Genomic DNA, 13,647 nt, shown 5'->3' on the forward strand with positions numbered 1-13,647 from the left:
GTCGTTTACCGTTTTCGAGGCCTCGGCAAGTCCGTATAAAATGGATATTGCTCGATCGATCTGGACCACACAAGTCCAACCGACCAGTACGAGGCATACCTGAAACACACGACATTACAATAGCCGTACCCCCGTAGCTACGGTGGTTTATATATATATATATACATAGACACATCACAAGACGCGAACATGCAGCAGTTTTGGGTAAGTACGCGTCTCCAGTTTTACTGATTACTCAAGTTATGATAGTATCAAAACTCTAGGCTCGAGATCTTACAGGTAAATTACCAATTCACAAATAGTATACAACAAATAAATATTTAAAAATATATTTAACACACAGAAGTATAAACAAATATTTTTAACTGAATTATTGAAATTTTTATTTTATACTTATACAAAATATTTATAATATATATTCTTGACTCTTGTAAAATCATATCGTTTCAATAAAAATATGTCAATGGCAACTGAGTTTTGATAAAAACAAAAAAAATAAATCAATAATTTAATATGACCTGTTGAGTGGTGTTCGACATGGGAATGATAAGATTTTCGCTAGTAAATGCACACAATATTTAAAGAAAATATTTTGCAATGTTGTAAAATATAGTTTTTTCAATTTTAAGATAATATTTGTTTCTTCATTCCATAGAATAGTTAGAGAAAAAGAACTACAAATTATAGAAAACTAGAAAATAGGTTAATGTTATGTTATTTTAAGTCTTTAGAATTTAGATATTCGAGTTACAATTTTAGATTTGTATTCCTTGATCCCTATACCCGATAGGAGAGTTATTTGACTATTAATTAATAAACTGTCAAAAAAAAACATCCAAATTATAGCACCTAGAAGTATATAGATATTATTGTTACTTCTAATTATCGATAAAATCGTTATACCTTAAATCTATTTTTATATACTAATGCTAATTACATATTAAATGTAGGTTAGTTTAAGTTTTAAATTCATAGAAGAGATACTGATTTTACAAAAATGTTTGTTTGATTTCTGTCTGTAGGCATTTGGGTGATTCGACAGATCAACATTTTTTTAAAATTTATAATCTGTTTTCGACAAAATCGATTTTATTTTTTGGTGTAACTCAAAAACAAATAACCGTAAATACTTGACATTTTCTACGAAAGTATATTTTATTATTTTTAAACATTTAAAATTTTCAAAATTTTCAATTATTCTTGAGCTACCTTTTTATAGGCATGAAAAAATTAAGAATTTTATGAGTTTTTTTAAATTACTATATCGATAAAAATGTTTTCGATCGGTTTTTAGTGTAAAGCTTAAGAAAAAAGTTGAGCGTAAATTCACAATAATTTGTAACACTTAACTATGACGAAGTTAGTGTTTTACCAAAATTCGTCGAAATCACAAAAACGTTAGTTATTTTATAATTAAAAACTTAAAATGTTAATACAAAGTTTCTCAAAGTTTTTATAATAGCAGTTGAAAAATATCAAAACTACATAATAAAATAGTACAATATTATGTATGATTTTTTTTTATAAATGTTTTAATTTCAAATTTATACGAACTTAGATATTTAACGAAAAATAAAGAATTAAGTTATTTTGTTGTAATTCAAAAAAGCTACTCGTTGATACTTGAAATTTTTAAGGTAAATAATTATATTGTATGCACGCAATGACATTTTCACATGTGATTTTTTTGTTTTGGAAAAACTTAAATAAATCTTCTGTATTATTAATGTGTAATAGGAAAATAAATTATTTGAACGTAACAATATCTAAAAGTATACTCAGTATAGTATAGTACCTACATAATATTTCGTTTTTCGTGTATAGTAATTTCATATCATTGAATTCAAATTTAATACATGCATTAAATAGACCCTCTCCAGACTCTTATGTTGTACCACAACATGTGGTACCCACTTCCTCGTCTTTTTTTTGATCGAATTTCATCGCATCCTTCACTTTTAACTTAAAAAATTTAATTTTATCATGTAGTTTGAATATTGGTAAGGTGGAGGGGGAGGATATGAACCTTTATATGCAGTGATGTTAAGTGTTAGTATTTTATACTGGAAAGCCGCGTAATAATATATAACCATGCATTATATTAATATTTGATAATCTTGTTTAAATCCGTGAAAAATGTTGTGATGGATTGTTTGTGTTGATTACTATCACAGATGTCGATGTTGTTGTTGGTGAGCGTTGGCACGGCCTTAGTGTGTGCCGACACCGTGAAGGCCACCGCCCCCGCCGCCGATGAGAAGCCCGCGGAAAAGAAGCAGGGCAAACGAGGTCTCTGGGGCTTGGGCTATGGGTATGGTGGACACAGTGAGTGGGACGGTCTTTCCAACTACGGTCTGCTAGGCGCCGACCACAGCTATGGGCACATAAGTTCTGTGCACGTCACCAAAGAGGTGCCGGTCATCGTTGACCGACCGGTCATCGTTCCGGTCGAGAAACATGTGCCGTACCCAGTGGCCGTTGAGAAACCAGTGCCGTATCCCGTGCACATCGAGAAGCACGTCCCTGTGCACGTTGACCGCCCAGTTCCGTACCCGGTCAAGGTGCCTGTTAAGGTGCCTGTCGCTCACCATGTGCCCTACCCAGTGTACGTGCAACAACACGTGCCCGTCTACGTCAAAGAACATCACGGGCATGGATACGGTACCTACGACTTCGGCCACGACCATGGTTTCGGTTACAGCAGCAGCTACGCTATCCACCATTGATTGCGTTTTCATACGCTGCACAATATTATTATTATTATTATTTATATTTTATATTATAAGTTTTCCAGCTTACGACGCCCAGTCGTCGTGTATCAATAATCGTTTGTAATTAAATACTTTTTATACCAATTTTACGTAATATGTATGTTATAGGTTATATAATAGATACATTATAAGCTATAATTTTAATATTATGTTATTTTATAATATCAAGCGTGGCTTCAGAAAGATTGATTTTTATTTGTAAAGTTCTAATAAAGTTCTCGGCTGAAAGTAAATGTTTGTAGATTCAAATATTTTCTATAAACCATCGCTGCAAATCTTCAGTGTATGTCAGGTTGTGTATGTAATAATTACCAAATTCTTGTGCCATAGAATATAATTTTAACTTAAAATGCTTATCTAAAAAAAAAATCATGCGTATATGTGGCTATACTTTAATATTTTCGAACTACTATTATAAAAATGTATAAAGCATCTATACTAAATTTTCAAATCTTAAATCTAATAACAATTTTTTTAATGATATTTATAGAAAAAAAACTACGAAAAATTGAAAATAAAAAATGTTTATAAACAGCTCAAAATCTTTTGAAAATTATAGTGCGTATAAATAATGCTATAGTATAAGCATTTGTTGAAAATTGCAAGTACCTATGCAGGTTATTCATTTTTGAATTATAAGCAAATCTTTCATTGAAAAATCGAATGTCGTAAACATTTGAACTTAAAACGCTCGAAAAAATTTAATTTTACTTAATTTTCCGTAAAATATTTATTTTTGTTATGTGTAGGAAAACTTATGATGAATCATCTATGACATTTTTTTATATATCTTAGATCTTAGAAAATTTTCTATGAATTTCCAACTCAAAATAATTTCTAAATGTTGGTTATTTTAAGGTTTTCGACAAAATTCTAACTTCAGACGTTCATCAAAAATAATTGTCTAGCCAATATACATCTCGATCCCCCATACGTTTAACCCAAATGGTGTCTATACGAGCTTGAGCCTATAACATATAATTAACGTTGGGATGAATATTTATTTATTGGCCACGAAGATCAACTAACGTGTGATGATTAACAGACGTGACATCCGCAGTGGATTTTGCGTTTCCGACGATTATGGTCATCTACAATCAGAAAACGGGTAACAGAATTTTAACAAGTCACTCGTTTTATCCACATAATATACAAAAGAACTTTTGAAGCAGGGCTGGCGCTACATATTACGGGGCCCCATGCAAAATAGTTTAAATAAAATAATATTTTGTTGAATAACATATTAAGCATACATAGATTATGAAACATATTTATTATGAAAAGATATAAAACTAACATTGTACTGTGGATATATTAAGTTTAATGTTTTAAATGCTGCACTTGAATATTTGTCAAAGGGATAATTTTTAAGTTTCTAATCTTTATAAAGTGACTGAATGCGACTTAGAAGAAGTTTAGGTGCTATCAGAAAAAGTGTCTACAGACAACAAATTAAAAAAATCAAAAAAAAAAATAACTTTGTAAAACTAATAGATCTAATCCTTTGATTTTTCCCTTACTTCAATGTATGTCCTTATATATAAAGAATGAAGATGTAAGCAAGTATAAAAATACAAATAAAAGTGCGTTTAGATATCTTGTTTCTCTTATGGTGCGTCTTCTAATTCCGTTTCATCTCCGATCAACAGCGGTAACGGAATGAGTACCTACTACCTAGTACCTATATTAAAGAAGCTGACGACCGTAATTCAAGGACTAGTGTTAAATTTATTTTATTTTCGACATCTATTGACTGTATATTTTTACGATAGTATTAATATTATCCATAATTATAATGTTTAGCATGACGCGATGAAAGTATGTGTAATTATAAATTATGTATTATAATCTTATAACAGGTCGTGAAAATTATACTTTCGGATGACACACTTGACATTCGAACATACAAAATTCGAAATGATGGAAATCAATTTCATTGGTATTCACCATTGCTTGTATAAATAGGTCCTGTTCTATAACAAAATATAACTACATAATACTTTGTATACCTACTACCTAGTATCTACCTATATATGCGGGATTCAAATGTACCACCCCTTATTTTAATATCTATAAATTATAACTAATATAAATAATTATTTACTCAAAATCATGTAAATATGCAACCATGTAAATATACATTTTTAGTTATTTCTATATCGATTGATGAGAATGTATTTACTTAATTGTAGATTAATATTAAAAAGAATTACTGTTCACTTTTCAGATTTAAATTTTGATAAAACATTTATTTTGTAGTTTTTATTTGTAAAATATAAGTTCCAGACATTCTCCATATAGGCACCCTACACTGAATAGTTAGATATTAAAAAGTGCAATATTTTCTTTGAGTTTTATACAAGGTATAGGTATAATACTTTAAAATAGAAAATTTGTTTAAATAAATTATTCTTATATTAGATAGCAAATCAAATTCAGTTCTGTTAGTATACGTATAATCAAATTAGATTATCATAAGTAAACAAAAATCATTCTTTTTATATAAATTAGAAAGTGATATTTAAATTTACTTAGAAGTTAATGTTAGTATAATACTACGATATATTACCTGAGTAGATATGTAGGTAGGTACCTAATTATTAACTTAAAAGTCAAGAAGAATATAAATTTTAATACAATTTAAACAATACAATGTATTACTTTTTTTTACTGATCATAAGCACGGTAAATATGGTCGTTAGACATCAGCTTCAATATTAATTTATAATATTAAAATGAAATAAATTGTGAAGGTCATCACTATTTTTTGTTTTAATTCAGCGAATTTTTTCAATAAATCTTGTTAACAGTTACGCTTTCACTAAAAACTAAACACGCATACTTCAAAACGATAATGATGCCATTGTGTCTATGTTTAAAAAGTCGTCTGAATTATCACATTCATTAATTAGATAATGACTATTTTATAGCTTAAAATATTAATAAATTATGGATATCGAGGTATAATAATGTGAAACAATTATAAAAAGTTTAATTTATGATTGGTTGATGTACAAAATAAAATTGTCAAAATATCGAATAAACTAAATTATTATTATTAAAAAATATATAAAAAAAAGGGATAAAAGTCTAAATTATTTAATAATTGATAATTTAATAAACTTAAAACAATTTCAAAAATAAAAGTATATCTTAGGTTGAAAGTTTAATACTTAAGGGAAAAAAATCTGTATGAGCCTGTTGGGTGAAATCAGGCTAAATAATATAATGTACGAAATACTTGTAAAAATGTTAATGTTCTGAAATTTAGATTTTTATCTATCGATATACGGAAACAGAAAAATATTAAGTAATAATTATATAGCTCACATTTTAATTTCATACATATATAATATGTATAAGTTCTAAATTAGATGAATTAAATTACAATAAAAATAGTAACGAAATTAAATAAGACGATAAAATATTTTTTTAGCATAGTGGGGGCATTGCACTTATCTAAAAATTCCTTGAAAATACGTTTTTGACGGATGTTATTTAAAATTTATAAATTTCAAAATGTATTTCAATGGTTTTAATGGTTTAAAATAATTTAACTATGGACAGTTATTTTTACTTAACTTTAATTTTTACTATTTTGTAAACTTTTTTTTTAAACATTTTAACAAGAAATATACAATCTGTACCCTTGGGCACAAAAAGAATATGCGATATAAATATATAATATATATTTTTTTTTTTTATTGATCTGAAATATACATCGACAACTAGGCCATTAGTTCACGAATTTTGATTAAATTGTTAGTATTTTAGTATTTACATGATTACATTAAATTAATTTGTACAATTCTGTTTTTTTTTTAAGAATAAGATTAAGCTTTTAAGTCCTGTGGGTTTGGTTCTTATAGTGCTTGACAAATTTGTTCTGAGATGTGGTATTGATTTCGATACTGGTTATATTTTTGACATTCTGTAATGATATGGTTGACCGTTAAAAGTACATTGCACAAGTCGCATAGTGGAGGATCGTCTAGAAGTCATTTTGTAAAACTATAAAATCAATATATTCTGGGAAATTAATGAGAAATATGAGTTCAACTTTCAAAATTGAACTACGATTATATACGGATCTTTATCTAGGTATATAAGATAAAGAATATAGTGTGTCCCAGTGACCCAGTATACCTAATCATCACAATATGTTTAGAGATCAAATCGAATAAAGATATAATGGATTTTAAATCACTACAAATACAAAACGAATCGATATCATATTACATAATTTATTATACTTATAATACAATGCTAAAAAAAATAAAATCTAGTATAACATATTCTTAGCAATCCTTGAGATTACATTATGGGGATACAATTTCTCTGAAATCCGTACTAGCTAGTGATGGGAATAATTATTCGAATATTCGAATTCGGATAGGTATATCGTAAATAATTCGAATATTCGAACATTCGAATATCAGTATTCGATGCTACAATACAATACTACGTAACGAAAATTATTTGTTTAAGTTTTCGAGCAACATAAAACGTTTAATAATAATATAATATGGCGCATAAAGGCCTGCGAGAAGTGGATTTGAAGCCAGTGATATTTACTATTTGACAGGGCAATTTATTAAAATACAAAAATAAAAATTGTGCAAAATACTGGAATATCATAATTAAATTATTAATAATAATGTATAAGTTACAAAAAATAATAATAAATAAATGGTAACTACGAATGGCACCTGCAAGATAGTAAGAACTATTTTCGTATTTATGTCGATTAATCATTGACATACATTACCTTTAGTTGTGTAGATATGAATTAGTTATTAATAATAAATAGTATAAAAAGCTTGCCATGGAAAAACGGATAAAAAAATTAGGTATTGTAGCATCGAATACTGATATTCGAATGTTTGAATATTCAAATATTCGAATTATTTACGATAGAACTATTCGAATTCGATTATTCGAATATACATTACATTACTAATCCGTACCAAGCAGGAGCACATAATAAGACGACCTGCACCGCAAACTATGGTATGATGTAAAATACTAAAATATAATACGAGTCCTAACCTTTAAAATATAGGTAAATATAAGTAATAATATAATGTGGGCTATTGATAGCTTTTAGTTAAAATAGGTATGCGAATTGTGTATAACATCGTCCACTAAAAAATTGCTTGCACGAATGAATACCGTATTTATCATGTTCATAAAACTCACCACTCACCATTATTTGGACAACCTGACTGAGGTATTTTATATATTAACTACTTTATCACATAATGTGAAATCGAAACACTATTATATGTACCATTCCCTATGCTGTCGGTGAAAATGAAACAACTATATAAAGTGATTTAAGACTAAATTCTTCCTTAGATCATAAACATCATATTCGTATACATGTATTTGTTTTGTCTTTCAAAAAGAGATACAACAAGTCGCTCGTTACAAGCGAATGCCAAATAAGTTATAAATAATGAACGGGATTAAAAAAATAAAAGTTGAATATCTAATAACAGTAAATATGAGAAAATATTAATAAATTATGCTAAAAATACTATATAATTTATAAATACGTTTGAGTACCTAGATTTTTTTTAAGATATATGGGATATAGCATTTTGGTATTCATATATATATATATATATATATTATATATAAACGATAGTGAGTTATACCTATTAATTTTTATTGAAGCAATTTATTGATAACATTGATAAAAAAATATTTTTTTATTGCAAAAAGTAGTATAAGATAACCCATCTGGCCTGGCCACCTGTAACATATTTTTCAGATTATGAGAAACCTTGTTTTAAATTTTCAATCATTAGGTATGGAAATTAAACGTTTTATTCAATTTTAACTACAAACTTATATGCACATTTTTGTGATTCTGGCGAGTAATTTGATATCAACATTAAAAAAAAAGAATTAAAAAATTTGAATATTTGAAATGCCTATGGATAGCTCTAAAATAGGTAGTCAAAATATTTAGAACATTTTATCATGTATTGTGTATTGTATATGATAATAATATAAACTCTTGATGAAACTTTCAAGTATTTAAAATTTTTGTTTTTATAATTATAATAAAAAAAACAATATAAATTTCATCCCAATATGGTTTTGCATAAAAATGGCCATATTAGATAGGTATACCTATTAAATATATAATATATATAATTTTGTAATTAATATATATTGATTAATTAATATACATTAATCATTAATGTAGTTACATAGGTATAGTTTGTCTTTATAGGTACTTATATGTATACTATAGGTATCTGAGTAGATAAAAGTGTGAAATTTGTAAAAAATATACGACTGATAAAATATTCGATAAATATATTATTATATTTACTGAACATTATATTCTATTTTGTTTTATTTAGTTTTAAATATGAAACAAAAAAGATATAGGACATAGGTAACTGGGAAAGTCAAAATGTTAAAGAATAAAATACGACATTTTAAGTCTTTCTCGGTGTTGCTTGTAATACCAATATTCAATTGATAATTTATCATAAAATATAATTTCATATTTTTTAGTAATGAATTTCACCAATATTTAATTAAGTCACTGGTTCTAGATGAATAATACATTGTTAAATTGCACTCTACTGAAATAATATATTATCATAACGATTAACAAGTGATAAAATATGACAAAGACTGTGTAAAATTAATATCATTAATAATTAATTACAGCTGTTGAATTTGTGTTAATTTTGCTTATAATATATATTTAGTAAATAGATGTGCATGTATATCATCATGTTGACACATAACGTCGTATGTCAGTTTATACGAATCTACTCTCTAGTTTTTATATAATATTATTTTATGTCTAAGTCAACAGACCGGAAACCCACATTACAAAACATATTACTTTTTTCTATTTGTACCTAAACTTGTATTTTTCCGACCGGAATCACTAGAACTTGATTGTTTCTACTATAGTGGTACAATGCTAGAAATCGTCGACTTTTAATATATATTTGTGTAGTAAAATTATAAAATAATATAGGTACTAGTAGCAATAATGTCGATTTAAATAAATAATAATTGAATCAGAAAATATGATAATATCATATTTTTTTATGTAGGTTAAAAATTTCAACTTGAAATATATAAATACAAATGTTTATATTTTAAAACCGTATAGGTAATAATAATTTATCCGTCAATATATTTTGTGTAAGTACCTATCTATAGTTCATATTAAATATTAAGTATGATTTGCGTAGACATGCACTATTGTATTAAAACCCTATGCATGATTACAAACAATTAGTAAAAAATATTTTACAAATCACACATTAGAATACATTTGAATTTGTATTTCATCTCTTACAAGTTGTATAAATACGTCTTGTGTTACAAAATTTTTAATTTTTTTTTACACCTAGATATATAATATAATATAATAAAACCTAAATATTTGTGTGAGGGGTATTACCAGTGGGTGTTTTCCCCTATCATGTGAATCATATTATGTTTATTTCTAATTGTTATCATAATGACTTATTGCACAGATTATGTGTATAGATTGTCTTTTTCTTAATAAATTTTTTTTATAAATTTAAAAAAATTAAATTAAAATTTTTCAGCATATAAATGTGCATGCTATTACAAGTTTTAGATTACAACTTATTTTTAATTTTTAATTTTTAATTATTTTTACATATGCAGTTTATGTAAAATGTACTGATGTACTTATATTCAATTATAATATCAAATTTCTAACTAATTAAAATTACTTGTTCGGAATAGAATTTTCATATTCTTAGAAAAATATTCCTTGGAATAAATAATAAATAATTTATGTTGTCATTTAAAATATATACCTTTTTTTTAATATGTTGTTTTGAACTAAAATAATAATAAATTAAAATGGAGAAAAAATATTTACAAAAATGCTAATACTTCCTAAAGAAAACGATAATTTAACTTTAAATTTTATAGAATCAATTATATAATAGAATTCGGTATTGTTAAACATAAAACAAAATTTTTGTATAAGGTATAATATTAGGCGAATCGTTTGAATTTAACTATCTCCACATAGTCATAAATTAATGATTAATTCGCATGGTATTTTATCAATAATAACATAATTTTTACTCAGCTTATAACATTAAAACATCCGCGCATAATAATTTCATATTCACGTTAAGATATAAGCATAATGGGAATACCGATTTACTAGGTTTAAAAAAACAAAATGTGAAATTGTTGCCAAACTCGTCGGACAGATATGAAGGTGGGTACTGAACACTGTATGTCTGTATATACGTATTAATCTCTATTGAAATAAATCGGTTACACAATTTCGGATACAGCCGGGTGACATCTTCGAAATGCGATGCCGCGATGGCTATAATCGCAAAAACTGGTCCTGTTCTAAACTGACCACCCCACCATGACGTAACTATAATGTGTACATATAGGTTTATTCTTGTCGCGGAGAAAGTGTCATTTGGCGATTACGGCCGATTAACTAAGTCAGAGGGGAGTGTGAAGCAAAAGAAAAAAACAATACCGGTATTTTGGCAGGATTATAAAAACCCCAGCGAGCAAGTGTTTGGCATCAGTTGTATCAGTGGAAATCATACAGATACCATCATAACCACCATCATGAAATTCTTTAAGGTAAGTTGTGCACTGCGCAAAATTACTTAGTAAAACAGAATAGTATTGAATACATTTTCAAATCCAAACATTTTTCGGTTGATTTTTTAATATAATTTGTGTTTGATAAATCGATTCGAATACTACGTTTGGTTTTTGTGAATCATAGCTATCATTAATTGTTGTATAACATTTTTTTTCTCAGGCTTGCATTGTCGGTTTGGCTTTAATAGCTCACTGTGTCGCTGCTGAGGATGCAAAGACCGATAACAAACAGACCAACAAGAGAAGCTTAGGCCTTTCAGGATTATCCGGTCTGTCCGGATACTCCGGGTCGTCATCATACGGATACGGCTCTGGTCTGCCTTCATACTCACCAGGCATCGGCCTCGCCGCCCCCATCAGTCACGGATACGCCGCTCCATCTAGTCTCGGATACTCTTCCTTCGCTGGTCAAGGTTACTCCGCCCCGATCGGTCTCGGTTACGCTTCCTCCGCTGGACTCGGATACTCTTCCTTGGCTAATCTTGGTAACGCCGCCTCTTCCGGTTATGGAATAGCTGCTCCGTCTTACGGTTACGGAATCTCCGCTGCTTCTGCCGTGCCAACTAGAGTCACCACTTCCAATCATGTCGTGTCCGTATCCGTACCACAGCCATACGCCGTTCCAGTGACCCGCAACGTACCCGTACCGGTCGCCCAACCCGTGCCAGTGTCCGTACCCAGAGCCGTCCCGGTCAGCGTACCTCATCCAGTACCAGTCACTGTGAACAAGCCATACCCAGTCGATGTTCCCAGGGCTGTCCCAGTCAGCGTACCCCACCCAGTTCCAGTCTCCGTTAGCAGACCAGTGCCATACCCAGTGCCACAGCCATACCCAGTAGAAGTCCAACAAGCTGTCCCATACTCTGTCCCGACCCCAGTCATCGCTCCAGCTCCGGTTTCCTACGCCGTCGCTGCTCCAGCCCCAGCCATCAGCTACGCCGCCGCACCAGCCCCAGCCATCAGCTACGCCGCCGCACCAGCCCCAGCCATCAGCTACGCCGCCGCACCAGCCCCAGCCATCAGCTATGCCGCCGCACCAGCCCCAGCCATCAGCTACGCCGCCGCACCAGCCCCAGCCATCAGCTACGCTTCCGCACCAGCAGCTAGCATCGCCTTGAGCGCACCATCTTATGCTTCTGAGTCGTACAGCGCCGCCGCACCGTCTTACTCTTCAGCATCGTACAGCGCCGCCGCACCGTCTTACTCTTCAGCGTCGTACAGCGCCGCCGCACCGTCTTACTCTTCAGCATCATACAGTGCCGCCTCACCGTCTTACTCCTCAGGATCTTACAGTGCCGCCGCACCGTCTTACTCCTCAGGATCTTACAGTGCCGCCGCACCGTCTTACTCTTCCACATCTTACAGCGCACCCGCTTCATCATACTCGTCGTCTTCAGCTTCATCTGATTACAGTGTCCAGTCTGGTAACGGATACAGCTCGTCATCCGGCATCAGTTCCTCATATGGACCACCGTCGACAAGCTATTCAGGCAGCAGCGAATACAAGAAGTATTGAAGCGATCACTAACCTCGATTTGCGTCATGGCACACGGAACTGTTTTAGTTAGATGTTCGTAATAATTTGATACTTTGTTTCATATAGGTATATTATATACCTATAATACTAGTTAATGTTTTGTACTGTCACGAATTTTCATATTTGTTATATTAGTTTGAATTCATCATGTCGTTTTTTAAATAAAAAATAAATATTATGACTGAAAATTATTTCAATATCATGAATTTACAATATCTATCTACCCATTTGCATGCTGCGTTAGTAAAATATAAATGCAAATAACATTAAATATATATGATATATTATATATTATCTTAAACATATATAGATATCAATAATATATTATCTATTACATAATAATAATGGTTATGAACAAAATATAAAATTATCATGTTGCACCAGGGTCATAAATAATATTTTAAATTGCAAAATGCAAAATTGGTGTTCAAGTTGATGAGAATAAAATTTTTTGTAACATAATCGATGGTTCTTTGAAAGAACTTCCTTATATGAAATCACATCACATGATACATTTGGTTAGGCTTATTAGAACAAAAATGAAATTAACGTCAATACATAGGTAATGTTATTGATAAATAATTTTGTAAACCGAAATATATTACTATGAATTATACATTATGGTATTATATTGATATTTTAATATATTTTGTTCTCGTCAGACGTTTTATATATACC

The 13,647-nt window shown here is 29.9% G+C and overlaps 2 protein-coding genes across 2 annotated transcripts; both read left to right on the top strand.

The window, feature by feature from the left end:
- Nucleotides 1-45: 45 nt before the first annotated feature.
- Nucleotides 46-3,004, top strand: LOC149058708 (uncharacterized). Its single transcript, XM_089220742.1, has 2 exons — nt 46-204; nt 2,175-3,004. Exons 1-2 carry the CDS (start codon nt 190-192, stop codon nt 2,724-2,726), a joined length of 567 nt encoding a protein of 188 aa, XP_089076868.1. The 5' UTR covers nt 46-189; the 3' UTR covers nt 2,727-3,004.
- Nucleotides 3,005-11,249: 8,245 nt separating this feature from the next.
- LOC107170536 (uncharacterized) lies at nt 11,250-13,157 on the top strand. The gene is made up of 2 exons (XM_015520680.2): nt 11,250-11,408; nt 11,593-13,157. The coding sequence occupies exons 1-2, from the start codon at nt 11,394-11,396 to the stop codon at nt 12,946-12,948; spliced, it is 1,371 nt and encodes a 456-aa protein (XP_015376166.2). The 5' UTR covers nt 11,250-11,393; the 3' UTR covers nt 12,949-13,157.
- The last annotated feature ends 490 nt before the right edge of the window (nt 13,158-13,647 follow it).

This window comes from Diuraphis noxia, unplaced genomic scaffold, assembly GCF_037042655.1.
Source record: "Diuraphis noxia isolate RWA-SAM2 unplaced genomic scaffold, SU_Dnox_SAM2 contig0002, whole genome shotgun sequence".
Classification (NCBI taxonomy): Eukaryota; Metazoa; Arthropoda; class Insecta; order Hemiptera; family Aphididae; genus Diuraphis; species Diuraphis noxia.